General features: G+C 40.9%; 2 protein-coding genes across 2 annotated transcripts in view; one reads left to right on the forward strand and one right to left on the reverse strand.

The window, feature by feature from the left end:
* LOC135465384 (cytosolic carboxypeptidase 1-like) overlaps window positions 1–226 on the reverse strand; it is a 31,887-nt gene extending 31,661 nt beyond the window's left edge. The window contains exon 1 of the mRNA XM_064742605.1: window positions 87–226. The gene's annotated coding sequence lies outside the window, so the exon portion shown is untranslated. The remainder of the gene's footprint in view (window positions 1–86) is intronic.
* LOC135465932 (DNA polymerase kappa-like) lies at window positions 60–14,846 on the forward strand. The gene is made up of 12 exons (XM_064743314.1): window positions 60–146; window positions 2,162–2,573; window positions 4,376–4,494; window positions 5,038–5,190; window positions 5,763–6,336; window positions 7,518–7,642; window positions 9,243–9,409; window positions 9,804–9,836; window positions 10,245–10,341; window positions 11,275–11,446; window positions 12,265–13,597; window positions 14,747–14,846. The coding sequence occupies exons 2-12, from the start codon at window positions 2,243–2,245 to the stop codon at window positions 14,844–14,846; spliced, it is 3,204 nt and encodes a 1,067-aa protein (XP_064599384.1). The 5' UTR covers window positions 60–146; window positions 2,162–2,242.
* Window positions 14,847–18,626: the final 3,780 nt, after the last annotated feature.

The raw sequence follows: 18,626 nt of genomic DNA on the forward strand, positions 1-18,626 counted from the left end.
TACGCGTTATTTCGCGCTGAAAATGGATTGTCTCCCTTTTCGTTATAACTTACAGACCAGAAATAGAGCTGGAAAAGAACATTTACCATTTCTCCATCGATAATCCGATCAAGACAGCTAGCGTATTGTGATTTGCACATTTCCAGGTATGCACTGTGCAGGCCTAATCACACTGTTGAGATAGCTGTACACGTTTTGCATAGTCATTTGTATGTGACAGCTCCGTTAACTCTAGCACCGTACGATCAGTCACATGTCTCAGTAACACCGACTGAGTGACTCAAGTTCGAGGTTGTATAAACTAGAGGTGCATGTATTTCCTTCCTTATTATTAACTGTCATGTGTCTGGTTTCTGACTAAATGTACACTTTGGCATTGTCAGGTCATTCTCTCCACAAACTGGTTGTGCAATATGGTATACATTTTGGACTAATATAATTTTGGTGTATACATGTACATGTACTTATAAATGAAAGACCCAATTCTTTTACTTTAAAGGATTCGTGTCCAGATTTATTATTTATTCATAATTAGTTATGACTGTATATATTTTTCATTTGAGTGTAAAAAATACTAACAAAGGCACATTAATCTGAGAAATATGACACTTAAAATCACTAGATAATGAGGCAGGATTTATACAGTTTTTCTTCCAACACTCAGTGTTGGTCTCCGCCAAATTACGTCAGATGTTCACTGTTTAGTTCAGTGTTAAATAAGCTATAAGGGCAACAACAATTAAGCATATCAGATTTCTCCTCGAAATTGTTTGCTGTTTTGCATATGGTTGTAAAAGCAGGTCATGGAGTTAGTTTTTTGCAAGTTTTCTGACAGTTTGACCCTCAGGAAAACATGGATTTTACAGTACAAGATAGAAGGGTTTTGAACTTACCAAAACCAGCGGTATCTGTTTTCACCATTATACAACTGAAAGCTTCAAGAGGAATACAGCTAAACTCGAAAGATTTGACTACTATGATAGTAAATTACTGTACACTAACGACGGCATCCATATCGTGTATATACATGTACATATAGCTGTATACAATTTAGAATGCCGACAATAACATGCAGTTGTATGTCATTGCATATAGGTATGGATGTAGAATACCTTGGGGAATAGAATGGTATTTATTGTGAATCAGACAGAGGGAAAGAAAAGTAAAAACATGCGAAATGTAGCGCAGAATAAAGCTATAGTTTACCAGCCCGCGTGTGGTTCTAAATGCCTGGACAAAGATCAAATTCTTCGTCTGAAAACTCAGAATCTCTAGTCTGGCCAGAGATGTCAGTATCATAAATTAAAACTTTAAGGTTGTCAGCTGGGCTCAGATTGATATGGCAGTATGTTTTCATTTGTGTAACGAGAATCCATGTTAAAAATGACATCCTTTTGATATGATTTGTCAGGTTATAAAGCCCAGTCGTGCTTGTGTTGGCATGCTATGACATCACCCGCTGAGGTGTATCGAGCAGCCAGCTGGAGATCGGCTAATGTAGTAATTCTGTTGTTTTTGCTGTGTTTAAATTCATTATTAAGTTTCTCAGAAGCTGTCTCGGTAAAATACTGTTTAAACATGTTATAGTCTTCATAATAATAACTACATCAGCAAAATCTGGACACTAATCGTTTGAAGCTTTTGAACTTTATTGGAGCAGACAGCAGTCTGAATCAAAGTTTATTAGACATGAAAGAAATGCATATAGGCTAACTGGTATCATAATTTAAGACGACGTTATTCACATATCATACAACTAGCTTGTGACCCGCTTAGATATGGCCTAATGGTTAGGGCGTCCGCCTCATAGTCGGGAGACCTGGAATCAGACCAAAGATTTTAAAAATAGTAAGTACTGCAGTGTTGCTTGGCACTCAGCAGTGAGAGGTTTGAGCAAAGAAACAGGACTGGTTGCCCCAGTGTCAGTCTAAGATGACAGAGAGTTATGTCTGGTGTCTTCGGCATGATGCTTCAGTGATGGCAGCACTTTGGTGACATGGACTCGCCTTGCCACAAGAGGACACAGTATATATACACACACCCAGTGACTCCTCGTCGTCAAGTGACTGAAAAATAGTTAATTACGATGTATAGCCCCAAGCATACAACTGTCTTGTTACTGATAATATTGCTAAAGGCCTACTATATGTTTGTTGTACAGGTGCATCATTGTGTGCTGTCTTACTGTGATTCGTGTGAGGAGAGTCACTGAGAAAGGGTGACATCAGGTTAACCTACTGAAATGGCCGGTCAGTACAGTTACTCCAACACAGAGGCTGGTTCAGATGAAGAGGGACAAGAGGATTGGTCAGATACTGGATGGGCTCAACCAATCAATGCAGACCTTAATTTAAATCTGCAGAGCTTCACACAGCACCATGACAACAACCATCATGATGGTGACACTGGGATCACCAAGCAAGAGATACATGACTTGAAAACAGAAGCACTGAATGTGCTGTCTTCAGGGAAACAAACTGGGGTGACTCGTATGGGGCTTAATGACAATAAGGCCGGAATGAAAGGCTTGGACAAAGAACGCATCAACCAGATCATATTTGAAGCATCAAAAGGTTGAGAAGTTTCCTAGAAAACTCTGTAGAGAAGCTCACAGTTTTAGTAGTTTATCTGAAATATTTATTTCAACGTTGTTTAACGCCAATAATTTTACTTGACAGTTTTTCTGTTACCGGTATATACATGTACAGTGATGGTGAGTTTTATGAATGCAGGAAACTGGAATACCCGGATTAAACCGTCAACCTTTGGCATATAACTGACGATCTTTCCCCCATGTGAGGTACCAATATGCTCAACATTTTGCTGGAAGACAAGTAGTTCTCAGCACAAGGTAGACAGCTCAAATGGTCAGTCAAGCTTAGTCAAGGACATTGTCACCAAAGCTGTGTAAGCACTGAGAGCAGGGGGAGTGTGCAAATTCCCTGTAAAAAGCCTGTTTTAATTCCGCACCCATTGTGTCCTAGTAATTGAATTATTTGAAAGAGGTCCGAACCTTGCATGTATGAATGTTGTGCAATATACTGCTTTAAGACATTGATTCTTTTGTAGCCAGTTCGTTGGTACAGGCACTGTTAGGCGATCATTAAAACTACATGTATGTTAACTGGAGGCAACCTGACCAACCCTCCAAGAAATGGCCTACTATAAAATTTTTACTAAGCTTTTGATGGCTAATTTTATTTTAAATTTTTTTTTTCTCTCAATGATGATTTCTTTAAAATCCCTATCTCTTTCATTGGCCAGCATATATAAAACAAATGTTCCCAGTTCCCGTTGACCAACCATATTTTTTCTGATAGGGTTGTGTTAACGCCAACAAATTTTATATGGATGGTGCAATCTCAGGTATCATGATGGTGCAATCTCAGGTTCATGATGGTGCAATCTCAGGTACATGATGGTGCAATCTCAGGTACATGATGGTGCAATCTCAGGTATATGTTGGTGCAATCTCGAGTACATGGTGGTGCAATCTCAGGTATATGTTGGTGCAATCTTAGGTTCATGATGGTGCAATTTCAGGTATATGTTGGTGCAATCTCAGGTTCATGATGGTGCAATCTCAGGTACTTGATGGTGAAATCTCAGGTATATGTTGGTGCAATCTCAGGTATATGTTGGTGCAACCTCAGGTTTATGTTGGTGCAATCTCAGGTTCATGATGGTGCAATCTCAGGTTCATGATGGTGCAATCTCAGGTACATGATGGTGCAATCTCAGGTATATGTTGGTGCAATCTCAGGTATATGTTGGTGCAATCTCAGGTTCATGATGGTGCAATCTCAGGTTCATGATGGTGCAATCTCGGGTATATGTTGGTGCAATCTCAGGTTCATGATGGTGCAATCTCAGGTTCATGATGGTGCAATCTCAGGTTCATGATGGTGCAATCTCGGGTATATGTTGGTGCAATCTCAGGTTCATGATGGTGCAATCTCAGGTTCATGATGGTGCAATCTCAGGTTCATGATGGTGCAATCTCAGGTTCATGTCATGATGGTGCAATCTCAGGTTCATGATGGTGCAATCTCAGGTTCATGATGGTGCAATCTCAGGTTCATGATGGTGCATTCTCAGGTACATGTGTATGGTTCCTGACTCTAATCATGTACTTCATATTGAAAAACGTTTTGGTTTATTTTGTTCCTCAGTTGTATCTTGTCACTTCATGTAATGTTACTTTTACAGATTTGTGGGATATTATTTAGTTTATGTTTTTATAATTATTTTTATGAATTATTTTATAATTTTATTGATATTTTGGTGTTAAAAAAAACATGGTGGTGCCTGCTGTGTGCTCAATCTTTGAAGCATTCCTGCCAACGTCAATAGGAATACCTTTCTATCATTTTAGGATCACGATTCTATGAAAATGAGAAAAAGAAAGAAGAGCAAATGAAGCTGCGTATACTTGAGCAGAAAGTGAAAGTGGAAAGTCTGACAGAGGAACAACTTTGCCAGGGTCTGATCCAAGTAAAGCATAAATTGTGCAATATTAAAGAAAATTAATCTATGGAAATTATGTCTTTATGAAAGGTTATTTCTTCTTTGATTTCAAAAATTCGATGAAATCACAAATCTAAAATTTCTGTGTTCTCAGGTTGAATATGCAGGTGAAACATTTCTCTGCCTTTTCTTAAAATTATAACTGTTAACATGGTTAATACCAATACCCAATATATTTTTCCTCAAACATACACATATCAGTTGGGGGCCTCCGTGGCTCAGTTGGTTAGGGCGCTAGTGCAGCGTAATGACCCAGGGGTCACCAATGCGGTAGCTGTGAGTTCAAGTCCAGCTCAAGCTGGCTTCCTCTCCGGCTGTAAGTGGAAAGGTCTCTCAGCAACCTGTGGATGGTCGTGGGTTTCCCCCAGGCTCTGCCCGGTTTCCACCTACCATAATGCTGACCGCCGTCGTATAAGTGAAATATTCTTGAGTACAGCATAAAACACCAATCAAATAAAATAAACAAATAAACACGTATAAGTTGAAAGAAAAAAGTGATATTTTTTTCAGGCAGACAAACTTTTGGAGGAGTTGAAGACTGACCGGAAACTAGATCGTTATATTGTACATATTGACATGGATGCGTTTTACGCTGCCGTGGAGATGCGTGACAACCCAAGCCTTCGAGATAAGCCAATGGCAGTTGGAGGATCATCAATGCTGGTACATATTCTTATTTGTGTGATATTATTTTATTACAGGTGACATAATTGTAGTGATGTGTTGTAGCTTAAGATGATGAAATTTTCAGGTTTTAAGTAAGGTGCATCATATTTTTAGTGTTCAACCATAAACTTAGTCCTGTATTGCATCAAAGAAATGTTGCGGTCGTTGTGAGTTCAAGTCCAGCTCATGCTGGCTTCCTCTCTGGCCGTATGTGGGAAGGTCTGTCAGCAACCTGCAGATGGTCGTGGGTTTCCCCAGGGCTCTGCCCGGTTTTCTCCCACCATAATGCTGGCCAACATCGTATAAGTGAAATACTCTTGAGTACGCTGTAGAACACCCATCAAATAAATAAATAAATCAATCAAAGAAATGTTTTTGAGTACATCATAATGGGTTTTTCCAACACTCTGCAAAAGGAAGCAAACCTTACAAAACATAAAACCGTTACATAATGGAATAACAATACCAGGGATTTCAATAAATCAACAAATCATGAGTATCATAAAGTCATGCGTATAAAAGAGCAACTTTCAGTGTCATTACTAATGTTCCTTGTATTTCTGTTTCAGTCTACCTCAAACTATCATGCCCGTCGCTATGGCGTCCGGGCAGCCATGCCTGGCTTTATTGGCAAGAAACTCTGCCCAGAGCTAGTGATTGTTCCATCGAACTTTGAGAAATATACAGCTGTTAGTAAACTGGTGAGAAACATCCTGGCTGAATATGATCCAAACTACAGTACCATGAGTCTGGATGAAGCTTACCTAGATTTTACTGACCATGTGCAACAACGACAAGGACTGGAGGTCAAAGGGCGGACATTCTTGGCGCGCACAAATGATCACTTTGACAAAGACGGTTGTGTTTGTGATCCGAATTGTGCGATAAGGGAGTGGCTTCTCTCCCCTGATGGTCCCCCGGCACATGTTCTGAAGCATGGTAACATCCTAGATGTCAACATCCTGCTACAGGAGTCAGCCACAGATGATGATGTGCCTGCTGAATTGACTGGAGAGCTGTGCTTTCGGTGCAACAAAAAACGGGCCAGTGTCAGAGTGGAAGTGTTTGGGCTGTCAGTGGAAGAAGCTGTGAGGGAAATGCGTTTTCGCATTGAACAGAAAACCCGTCTTACAGCCAGTGCAGGTAAATTTCAGCCCATCAGTTATCAACTTCAGACCCCCAAACCTTTTGACAGGCTCAAAAATACCCTGAAGCAGGGGAATTTAGTCAAGCTGAGAGATGAAGGAAAATAACTTGTTAAATATGTGAAATATATAAAGGCATTAAATCCATTGAGCAAGCCTACACAGGTTAGATTCAAGCTATATACCATTATTTTGAACTAGAGTATTTCGCATTGAAGCATGTACTATTTGCTGTTATCTAGAGTTCCTTTAGACCTACTACATTGTACAGTAATTAATCAAACTTCCAAAAATCCTTTAAGTGGTCCTGTGAGGTGGATGAATCAAACAAAATATTTCACTTGGAAAAATGCTCAAGTTTAGAAGAAATATGTGAGAAATACATTTTGATCATCTTGGTATTTCCACTTCTTCAAGTCATCATGAGGAGAATTGCATGCTAAATAAGACAAAACGGTCATATTTATGCACTGAAATAACTCCATAAATATTTATGCATGTAACTGTGTACATCTTATCATATATCCTAGGCCATCATCAAAAATATGTTCATTGGGGGTAACCCACGGGACCCTTCAAATGAGTTTTTATTGGGTTTTCAGTCAAATTTTTCTCTCAATGTTAATTTTTTGGAAATCCTGAACTCTTTCATTAGTCAAAAAAGAAAAAAAGTTTCAACTTACTTCATTTTTCTGATAGGGTTGGGTTATTCCCGGCAAAGATTTTTTGTAGGGCGACCCTTGACTATTATTCATATACATGTATCATGTTTTATTTATTTATTTATTTCATTGGTGTTTTACGCCATACTCAAGAATATGTCCCGTATACAACAGCGGCCAGCACTATGGTGGGTGGAAACCGGGCACAGCCCAGGGGAAACCCACGACCATCCGCAGGTTGCTGACAGACCTTCCCACTTACCATGTATCATGTTACCCTTTCTGGAAATTTGCTGAATGTATATACATGTACTACAGTCTTACTCTTTGTGTTGTTCCCCTTATTTGTCCTCTACACATGACTGCATTGTTAACATCTTAATTCTGCGATTATCAAATTCCATTTCTTCAGAGTTATACATTACAGGTTGTTGTCTTTGACTGTTGTCATCATCATGTCTGCGACTAACGTCAGACCAGCTTCACCAGTTGGATATGTTGTTTCTCTTTGCCACAGGTATAGCACCAAATACCATGTTGGCCAAGGTTTGCTCTGACTATAACAAACCAAATGGCCAGTTCAGGGTGCTGCCAACCATAGAGGCTGTCACAGCATTTGTTAATAACCTCCCAATCAGAAAGGTAAGTTAACTGCAGTACTTTTCAAGTACTGTCTTCAAAGCACAAATGCATGCAAGATAACTTTTTACTTATCAGCGTCTAAAGGCCACACCAAGTTTTAATTGCTGTCTTGGGGGCAGAATAAATCTTTTTTTCAGTGTTGGAGGACGGTTAAAAAGTAAAACACAAACTTGTGAATCATCTAATACAGTACTACCACCTACCAGGTTAACATTTCCCAGGGATCTGCAGCGATTCCGTGGGAGGTGGGTGGGGAATGATGGAAACCCGTGCGGTGATTCTGCAGGGCATTTCAATTAACCTCCAGGTTGGGGATGGGGAGTGGGGGTGTGTGGGGGGGTAAATTGCACTTTTACATGCTCATTTACGGCACAAAAAATAAAATGACGGGCCACAAACAAAGTATTTGTTCGCTCTCGTGTATTCCACAGAAAAAGCTTGTATGCATTGCCTACGTTCTCGGTCCATTGCTTCTGTGGTTCCAGAACTGGGCAGCAAAGCTTTGTTTGTTTCCAGGTGCACATTGACTTTGTAAACATCTTTAATGTTCAGTAGTTGTTGTCATTTAAATATATATCGCAAATACATGCAGCGGGCGTACTCCTTCTCACCTTGAAAACAAACTCCAGCTTGTTTCTGCAATAAATGCTGCTTTACCTTGAAAGGCTTATCAGGTACATATTACCGGTAAAAGCCCACAATAAAAAGAGACAAGATCTGTCAACTACCCTCATGTATATCATCCTGGGCCTATTCGTATGCTAATTAATTGGTTCATGTTGTTCCTAAGGCCAGTGCAACTCAGACTTAAACCCTCTACTCTTATATAAACAATGTGTTAGCGTGAAACTCTGTATGGTGCTGTTGGAATTTACACATTCCGTTAAAAGCTATTTCACTTTTTGTAGGCCTTATTTTAATTGATTGCAGAGTCACATTATTTAAAATATGGAAAAAAGCAACCATCAAAGCCTTTAATTATATTCTTTTTTTACAAAATATGTTGATGTGTAAATATTTACAGATGTGTCATTTAAAATATAACATTCACAGGTTTCCTGTATTCCTTCTTTCCCCTCTGACCAAATCTCGCTGAGGTCCATGCTGTATTTATTAACTGGGTCAGTGCATCTATGCGCTGTCTCTTGTGCGGTCACACAAATGAAAGATTCAGTGAAAAGATATTTTTCTGGTTAACGTTGATCATGGTTGTCGGGAAGTATAGGGCATACATTTAATTTAGACAACAGTTAATTTATAGGCTGACAAGAGCAAGCTAACACATCAGCTAACCCAGCAATGAAATAAAGAAAAAATAGATAAGAAAACCAAGTAAATAGAAAGGTGAAAAGGAGGGCAAGAGCTACTGGAACAAAGCCAGTTCCTTGCTTGCTTTTTTGCCGTGATTCCCACTGGGGGGGAGTATCGTCTAATAACCAAGGCGTGTTTGAACAAAAGCTCATTTCAGCTTTGTTTCTTTCTATTTTTTCTTATCTTCGAGGTAAATAAATAAAACTGTCCTCTATATCTGAAAATAATTAGAATTAACTAAATATGAGGACTTGTTTTTATACATTTTACTTTGTCATGTATAATGCAGGTCAGTGGAATAGGGAATGTGTCCGAGAAGATGTTGAATGCCGTAGGGGTGGAGCTTTGTTCCCATCTCTACCAGAAGAGGGCGCTACTGTACTTCTTGTATTCCCCAATCTCCTTTAACTACTTCATGCGAGTTTGTCTGGGCATTGGTTCTACAAGAATAGAGAGGTAAGGACAAGATGTGTCAGTCTGCCGAAGTGTTTAAACTGAGGCATTTCCATCCACAAATGAGACACCCACCAACTGAGAGTGCAAGTCTAGCTCTTGCTGGCTTCCTCTTTGATTGCAGTTGGGAAGGTCTGCCAGGAGTCAGCAGATGGTGGTGGGCTTCCCATGGGCTATGCCTGGTTTTCCCCCAGCATAATGCTGGCTGCCATCACATAAGTGAAATAGTTTTGAGTCCAGCATAAAACACCAATGAAATAAATAAATAAATTAACATGGAATGAAACAAGAGAAGCAACTTACATTTGGTATTCCAGCTACCATCTAATAAACTTACTAAGGAATGAACTGCTGTTCTATTTTTGCCTCATAAATTCACATGCAACTTCTTTTTCAGAGATGGGGAAAGGAAAAGTTTAAGCACGGAGAGGTTGGTGGATCTTTGTCTTTTTCAGCCTAGGATCTTGTATCTGTCCAAAGCTCTGTTGATAATGATATGATTATTGTGACATACATATATACATATTTATGTTATGCCTTGGTATAAAAGGGTAACACTAACCATTCATCTGTTTTTGAGTCATCCATTCACCTTGGACAAACTTTGCATGTTGGATATGTGTAGGGAATTGATGGAAACAGGTTGAAATGTGATTTACCACTTTTCTGAAATATCATGTACGGGATTGTTTCAGTTTTTGTATGGTAATTCAGTCTTTGTTCTCTAGAGACGACGAATATATACCTGGAATATCACTGGAATGAAAGTTAATTTAAAGGTGTGAACAATATCGGGAAAGCCAGTGATTGCAAGAAGCGTATTTCCTTATTTTTACAGGTCTTTTAGTGAAATCAACAAACCAGCTGATCTGTTTCGAAAGTGTGAGGAACTGTGCACTGCATTGTGGGAAGACATTCAACAAGAACAGCTGATGGTGAATATTGCGCCTTTTGTATTTAATTTGATTTTTACCTTTTGAACATGTTTATGAATTGATTTCAAGGATTAATTACTCCAGACTTCAGCCAGACTTCATGTGTGGTTTGGTGTAGAGGTGTTAAATATGGCATACTGTGACTGAACCTTGCCTTCAGACTACAAGATTTCAGTGTACTGTAAATCTTTAACTTTTTCGACCTCTAAAGCACTCTTTGCGTACAATTAATCGAAAAATAACTGACACCAAACAGGATTTGTTTTTATGTCACAAAAGTTACAAGCTTTATAAAACTGTGCAAATTATTTCTCTACACACCATAATTTTCAGAATGTTTCAAAATATTGGTTGCAGTGGTGGTTGGAAAGGTTAAAGAGTTAGGGTGGCTCATTTGGTTAGTGCGCTAGTGCAGCGTAACCACCTAGGAGCCTCTCACTAATGCGGTCGCTGTGGGTTCAAGGCCAGCTCATGCTGACTTCCTCTTCGGTCATACGTGGGAAGGTCTTCCAGCAACCTGTGGATCGTCATGCGTTTCCCCCAGGTTCTGACCGGTTTCCTCCCATCATAATGCTGGCCGCCGTCGAATAAGTGAAATATTCTTGAGTACGGTGTAAAACACCAATCAGATAAATAAATAAATATTCCTTTAACCTAGAGCTTTGGTTTTGGCTTTCACATCTCTGTTGTAGTTTCTGATGGAGAAAGCAAAATTGGTCGATGATGCTCATGAGGCTGACTGTGCAGTCTGACGTTTGCTTTCAACCAATATGGTGTGCATAGCATGTTTGCGTGTCACATGTGGAAAAGTTTGTCAGTAACCTGCCAGTGGTTGTTGGTTTACTCCAAGCAATCCAGTTTCCTCCAGCCCATAAAACTCACAGGCAATGTTAAACGACAGTGAAATGAATACATAAATTGCTTTGCGGCCAGGGTAAGACTGTGACGCTGAAGCTGAAGACGGTGGGGTTTGAGGTAAGGACGCGTGCTCAGACCCTCCCTGATTACACCAACAGTAGAGACGTGATACTGGAGGCAGCACTGGACCTGCTGAAGGGAGAGATACAGGCCTGCTACCCTCAGCCCCTCAGGCTCAGACTTATGGGTAAGGTTTTTGCCCAGGAGTGCTCGGAAACTTGTTGAGTCATTTGCTTCACAAAACATGTAAAATGATATAACGGAGGATGAGAGTAAAGGAAGATTATTGTAAGATTTGCAAATGTTCTACATTCTAATGACCACTCTAATCCATTCTAATGGTGACAAAGTCTGAAAGGGCAAGATATTACTTTGTCATCATTTTCAGTAGGCATGGCAAATGACCCAAAAGTTTGCCCTAAAAAGTGCATTTTAGAAGCAAATATGTCACACAGTACTACTTTTGACGGTGAAATGTAAAATTTCTCAATTTTTGATAGGATATCATATGACCTTTCACACAAGCCTAAAAGCACCTTAACCTAAAGATCAGTGAAATTCTCAGAGAAAGGCAAACTGTAAAAATTAATTATGGGGGAAGTTTTAGGTCCATTAGATTTACAGTATATTAAACAGTACAGTAATTAATATCATTTTCAGCTTCAATGTACCATTGTTTTTCTTCTGGGTGTGAGACAATAGTTTTGTGTAGGAGGTGGTCTAGTGGCAGTGGTATCATTGATTCATGTGATTCTCAGAGGTATTTGTAAAGTTCCTAAAACTTTATGATGGAATGGGTCATGACCCACAGGCTAAGAAGCTTGTGTTTCCACCACTATGACTCACTGGTTGTAGGTTCAGTCCCAGGCTATGACATGGGAATTTACCAGATTCCTGCCCCAAACTGCTGTCAGGGACCTGGTTTGTGAATCAGATAAAATAGATAAATAAATTAAAGATTGTCTGGCCTCATATTGACCTGATGTTGCTTTTTACTGTGTTCAGGTGTCAGACTGTCAACACTGCTACATAGCAGCCATTACTCCAGACAACATCAGAAGACAATAAAAGGGATGTTCAAACAGAGACAGACTAAACAGGAGTCGGATCTGGGTTCAATCGTCTCCACAGTATCTGCCAATAATGTGGCACCAGAGTGCTCAAGCCTGTCCGCACAGTCAGCTGAAGCTGCTGGGTTACCAACAGGCACTTTTAGTGTGCCTACTACAGCCAGTACTGACTCAGAACCACAGACCAGCCACAATGACACGGTGAAGCTGAAGACTGGAACTGTTTTTAGAGAGAATAGACTATCTTCTATGTCTGACTCAGACTCCAGATCACCCTTTGTAGGATCAGCATCATCACTCAACATGAGTGCTTCAGATGCCTTAAGTTTACCTGAGGACAAAACTAAAAGTGAGTCACAGAAAAAGCTGGATGACTCAGTTTCTCAATGGACTCGTCAGAAGAGGAAGGATTATGCTGGAAGTCTGTTGACTCAGGTTCCGAAAAAGCTTGCTTACACATGCCCAGTTTGTAATAAGGAGGTTCTCACAAGTGGTTTGAACAACATGAATAAACATGTGGACAAGTGCCTGGCAAAAGTGAATCAGGATGGTGCTGGTGCTGATCAAACAACCATATCGGAAGCTGGTCAGGATGGTGCTGGTACTGATCAAACAACCATATCGGAAGCCGGTCAGGATGATGCTGGGATGGATCAAACAACTATATCGGAAGCTGGTCAGAATGGCCCTTGTGATGGTCAAACAGTTGCAGTAGAAGCTGGGTCTTCAGAATGTGATGCATTTATTTCTTCGAAGTTTGCAAAATCTGCCTTGAAAAATGATACGAAGTCAAGACTTCCTTCAATGAATCCTGAAAAATTAATTTCTGAGGTTGTACATGTGCCAAAATTGCCATTATGTAGCAACCTGTCAAAGGAGCAGATGACAGATGATTGCCTTGGTGAAATTTCCTCAAGCATGTCACGTGGAGAAAATCTTGATCGTGAGGTGAACTCCAGAGGCCAGCAGAATCATGACAGTGATGAAATTGAGGAAAGCGTATGTATGAGCGGTGACAGAAATCCAGTGGACCGAACAGACACGTTGGAACCAGACAGTGTGGGGATCAGCAATGAGTCTGAGTCCATCGAGAGCCTGCAGTTACAAACTGAGAGACAGAGGTACAGGTGTCCTGTATGTAACATTGTCCTCAATGTGTCGTTAGGCAGATTTAACGACCATGTTGACATGTGTCTCAACCAGCCCACTATTTCCAGTATCTTGAGGGAACCTAATCAACCATCAGAGGACAGCAAGAGACAAAAACGGTAAGGTTTTACCTGCTAGATGAAGACTTTCCATCACTATAACATTACAAGTGCTGTTGAAATCAAGTCACTACACCATACCTTCACAACTGTCATCATTCAAACATTACAAGTACTGGTGAAGTCAAGTCACTACACCATACCTTCACAACTGTCATCACTCAAACATTACAAGTACTGGTGAAGTCAAGTCACACCACCATACCTTCATGACTGCCATCACTCAAACATTACAAGTATTGGTGAAGTCAAGTCACTACACCATACATGTACCTTCATAACTGTCATCTCTCAAACATTACAAGTACTGGTGAAGTCAAGTCACTACACCATACCTTGTTATCCCAAGTTTCAGTGAAGGGAAGGATATTAATTTGGGTCTGTCCTTTTGTTTATCTGTCTGTCTGGCACACTCTGCTCTCTGTGTAATGACTTGTCCAAATATTGTCAGCTTGAAAACAATTCTTAGTGCATGTTTACATAACATCTGATCAAGTTCGATAACCAGCCAGACCCATTCAAAATGTTTTGAGATGGGTTGTTGGTTTGCAACATCCAATTTTATTCATATTTGCTTTAATTTGATAAAAGTTTGTTGTCAAATCCATAATATAGCCCTTAAATCAAGTTCAGAAACCAGCTTGATCCATGCATAAGTTACCTTGTTTCACCTGCTGATTGGGGCAACAATGTAAACAACGTAGAAAAAAAAATACGCCTTTCAAACTATGTCTTTCAAACTACTGTACACGATGCTGAATTTGTGTGGTATTACATTTGATGTATACTTTGGTAGGACACTGAATTACATGTTGCCTGTTATTTGTTTTGTGAATGAAGGCCTTGGGGAAGGACAGTTTCATTGTAAATTGACTGAGTTACCTTTGGTAAATATATTATTTACTATAATTTAATATATTATTTATTATTATTATTATTTTTACGATATGTTAGTGTGGGATATACATTCTTCTTATCTGACATAAATCTGTCATCTGACATACACAGTTTTAGTCATTTATGCATGACTCCAGTCATGATGGTGGATGATAAAAGATAAAGACGGATTCATTAAATGTGTCTTAATTAAATACATGTACTTGTACACCTGTAGTCTTCTAAGTCCTTTACCTGATCAATCTGTTTCAGACTCTCTGTGGACGAGTCATCTCCAGTGTCAGCTGCCAAGAGGAAGAAGAGCTCCAATTCTCCCAAGTCAAGATCTATTATGTCTTACCTGAAACGTTAGACTACATGTAGGCCCTGGACACTGTCAATATGTCTTACCTCAAGTTACCTGAAACCTAAGACTACATGTTGGACACTGTCATTATGTCTTACCTCAAGTTACCTGAAATGTTAGACTACATGTTGGACAACATCATTATGTCTTACCACAAGTTACCTGAAACGTTAGACTACATGTTGGACACTGTCATTATTTCTTACCTCAAGTTACCTGAAACATCAGACTACATGTTGGACACTGTCATTATGTCTTACCACAAGTTACCTGAAACGTTAGACTACATGTTGGACACTGTCATTATGTCTTACCTCAAGTTACCTGAAATGTTAGACTACATGTTGGACGTCATTATGTCTTACCACAAGTTACCTGAAACGTTATACTACATGTAGGCCCTGGACATTGTCAATATGTCTTACCTCAAGTTACCTGAAATATTGGACTAGGCCCGAACACTGCCATTATGTCTTACCTGAAACATTTGAGTAGGCCCCAGACATTGTCATTATGTCTTCCCTGAAACATTAGACTATGTCCCAGACACGGTTATGGCCTACCTGAAGCATTAGACTAGGTCCAGGACACAGTCATTATGTCTTACCTGAAACGTTGGACTGTGTCCAGGACACTGTCATTATGTCTTACCTGAAACGTTGGACTGTGTCCATGACACTGTCATTATGTCTTACCTGAAACATTGGACTGTGTCCAGGACGCTGTCATTATATCTTACCTGAAACATTGGACTATGTCCAGGACACTGTCATTATGTCTTACCTGAAATGTTGGATTAGGCCCCAGAGGCTGTAATTATGTCCTACCTGAAACATTACCTTAGGCCCTGGCCACTGTCCTGATGTATTACATGGACCTGAAATGTTGAGGGACTCCATGGCAAAAAGAGGTTAGCACGGCAGCGCAGCGCTGTGACCCAGGAGCCTCCCAGCAATGCGGTGGCAGTGAGCGCATGCTGGGTTCCTTTCCAGCCATACGTTATAAGATCTGCCAGCAACCTGGGGATGGTTGTCGGTTACCTCCATCCATTATTCTGGCCGCCGTCGTATAAGTGAAGTATTCTTGAGTATGGAATAAAACATCAATCAAATAAACAAATAAATTAAATACCTCAAATGTTAGCCTAAGACCTGAACACTGCCATTATGTATTACATGTATGTGAAATATTGGCCTAAGACCTGAACACTGCCATTATGTATTACATGTACATGAAATGTTAGTCTGGGACCTTGACACTTCCATTACTGAACACTTATTACATGTAAATAAAGAAGTCCTGGTTTGCTGATAACAGAATGATGCACATTGTATTGTATTGTTAAATTCATCCACAGGTATAAATATGCATAAGTCATATGCAAAGGACTACGCAATAAGGTGACATGAATTCCAGCCCACTGTTCATTAATGGCAGTCGGTTTGATAGGAAACATCTCTGTACATACTGTACATAAATAAAGAAATATACACGTATATCCAGATCTCCATAAAGCAGAAAACTCAGCAGTACACGAGTTGTTTGTGATGTCATCTGTTATACATCTGTTTTGCGTTTTAAGGTGGAATTTCTTGTACTGGGGACGATTCCCCGCCTTACAATACCAGGTCCTTTATATTCATGCTTGTTTGCATGCATTTCTATTTATTTGGCATTGAACACTGTACGGTACTTGTGAATTGTTCACCCACATTATGGTCATTTTTATTAGACCTGTTAGTTTGTGTAAACCTTTAACCTTCTGACTGGCTGACCTGTTGGTTCCATACCTGACCAAGGAAGTCAAGGAGATTCTGTTCTTTGGGCCTTGGTGACAGTTAGAAACAGTCCGAAGCACTAGGAATGCCACTACAGGCACTCCAGTCTCCTGTACCCGTTATTATTAGACCTGTTAGTTTGTGTAAACCAATAACCTTCTGACTGGTTGACCTGTTGGCTCTATACCTGACCAAGGAAGTCAAGGAGATTCTGTTCTTTGGGCCTCGGTGACAGTTATAAACAGTCCGAAGCACTAGGAACGGCACTACAGGCACTCCAGTCTCCTGTACCCGTTATTATTAGACCTGTTAGTTTGTGTAAACCATTAACCACCTGACTGGCTGACCTGTTGGTTCTATACCTGATCATGGAAGTCGAGGAGATTCTGTTCTTTGGGCCTTGGCGACAGTTAGAAACAGTCCGAAGCACTAGAAACGGCACTCCAGTCTCCTCCACCTAGAAACTGTACTACAGGCACTCCAGTCTCCTCCACCCAGAGATGGCACTATAGGCACTCCAGTCTCCTCCACCTAGAAACGGCACTACAGGCACTCCAGTCTCCTCCACCTAGAAACAGTACTACAGGCACTCCAGTCTCCTCCACCTAGAAACCGTACTACAGGCACTCCAGTCTCCTCCACCTAGAGACGGCACTATAGGCACTCCAGTCTCCTCCACCTAGAAACTGTACTACAGGCACTCCAGTCTCCTCCACCTAGAAATGGTACTACAGGCACTCCAGTCTCCTCCACCTAGAAACCGTACTACAGGCACTCCAGTCTCCTCCACCTTGAAATGGTACAACAGGCACTCCAGTCTCCTACAGGCACTCCAGTCTCCTCCACCTAGAAACCGTACTACAGGCACTCCAGTCTCCTCCACCTAGAAACGGTACTACAGGCACTCCAGTCTCCTCCACCTAGAAACAGTACTACAGGCACTCCAGTCTCCTGTACCCGTTATTATTAGACCTGTTAGTTTGTGTAAACCAATAACCTTCTGACTGGTTGACCTGTTGGTTCTATACCTGACCAAGGAAGTCAAGGAGATTCTGTTCTTTGGGCCTCGGTGACAGTTATAAACAGTCCGAAGCACTAGGAACGGCACTACAGGCACTCCAGTCTCCTGTACCCGTTATTATTAGACCTGTTAGTTTGTGTAAACCAATAACCTTCTGACTGGTTGACCTGTTGGCTCTATACCTGACCAAGGAAGTCAAGGAGATTCTGTTCTTTGGGCCTCGGTGACAGTTATAAACAGTCCGAAGCACTAGGAACGGCACTACAGGCACTCCAGTCTCCTGTACCCGTTATTATTAGACCTGTTAGTTTGTGTAAACCATTAACCACCTGACTGGCTGACCTGTTGGTTCTATACCTGATCATGGAAGTCGAGGAGATTCTGTTCTTTGGGCCTTGGTGACAGTTATAAACAGTCCGAAGCACTAGAAACGGCACTCCAGTCTCCTCCACCTAGAAACTGTACTACAGGCACTCCAGTCTCCTCCACCCAGAGATGGCACTATAGGCACTCCAGTCTCCTCCACCTAGAAACGGCACTACAGGCACTTCAGTCTCCTCCACCTAGAAACAGTACTACAGGCACTCCAGTCTCCTCCACCTAGAAACCGTACTACAGGCACTCCAGTCTCCTCCACCTAGAGACGGCACTATAGGCACTCCAGTCTCCTCCACCTAGAAACTGTACTACAGGCACTCCAGTCTCCTCCACCTAGAAATGGTACTACAGGCACTCCAGTCTCCTCCACCTAGAAACCGTACTACAGGCACTCCAGTCTCCTCCACCTTGAAATGGTACAACAGGCACTCCAGTCTCCTACAGGCACTCCAGTCTCCTCCACCTAGAAACGGTACTACAGGCACTCCAGTCTCCTCCACCTAGAAACGGTACTACAGGCACTCCAGTCTCCTCCACCTAGAAACAGTACTACAGGCACTCCAGTCTCCTGTACCCGTTATTATTAGACCTGTTAGTTTGTGTAAACCA

Source organism: Liolophura sinensis, chromosome 5 (genome assembly GCF_032854445.1).
Source record: "Liolophura sinensis isolate JHLJ2023 chromosome 5, CUHK_Ljap_v2, whole genome shotgun sequence".
NCBI classification, from domain to species: Eukaryota; Metazoa; Mollusca; class Polyplacophora; order Chitonida; family Chitonidae; genus Liolophura; species Liolophura sinensis.

Excerpts from the sequence above, each read along its gene's own strand:
- LOC135465932 (XM_064743314.1), top strand. The coding sequence starts at position 2,243 with ATGGCCGGTCAGTACAGTTACTCCAACACAGAGGCTGGTTCAGATGAA. Across the intron at positions 9,410-9,803 it reads GGTTCTACAAGAATAGAGAG|AGATGGGGAAAGGAAAAGTT; the intron begins GTAAGGACAAGA and ends CTTCTTTTTCAG. Across the intron at positions 11,447-12,264 it reads CCTCAGGCTCAGACTTATGG|GTGTCAGACTGTCAACACTG; the intron begins GTAAGGTTTTTG and ends TACTGTGTTCAG.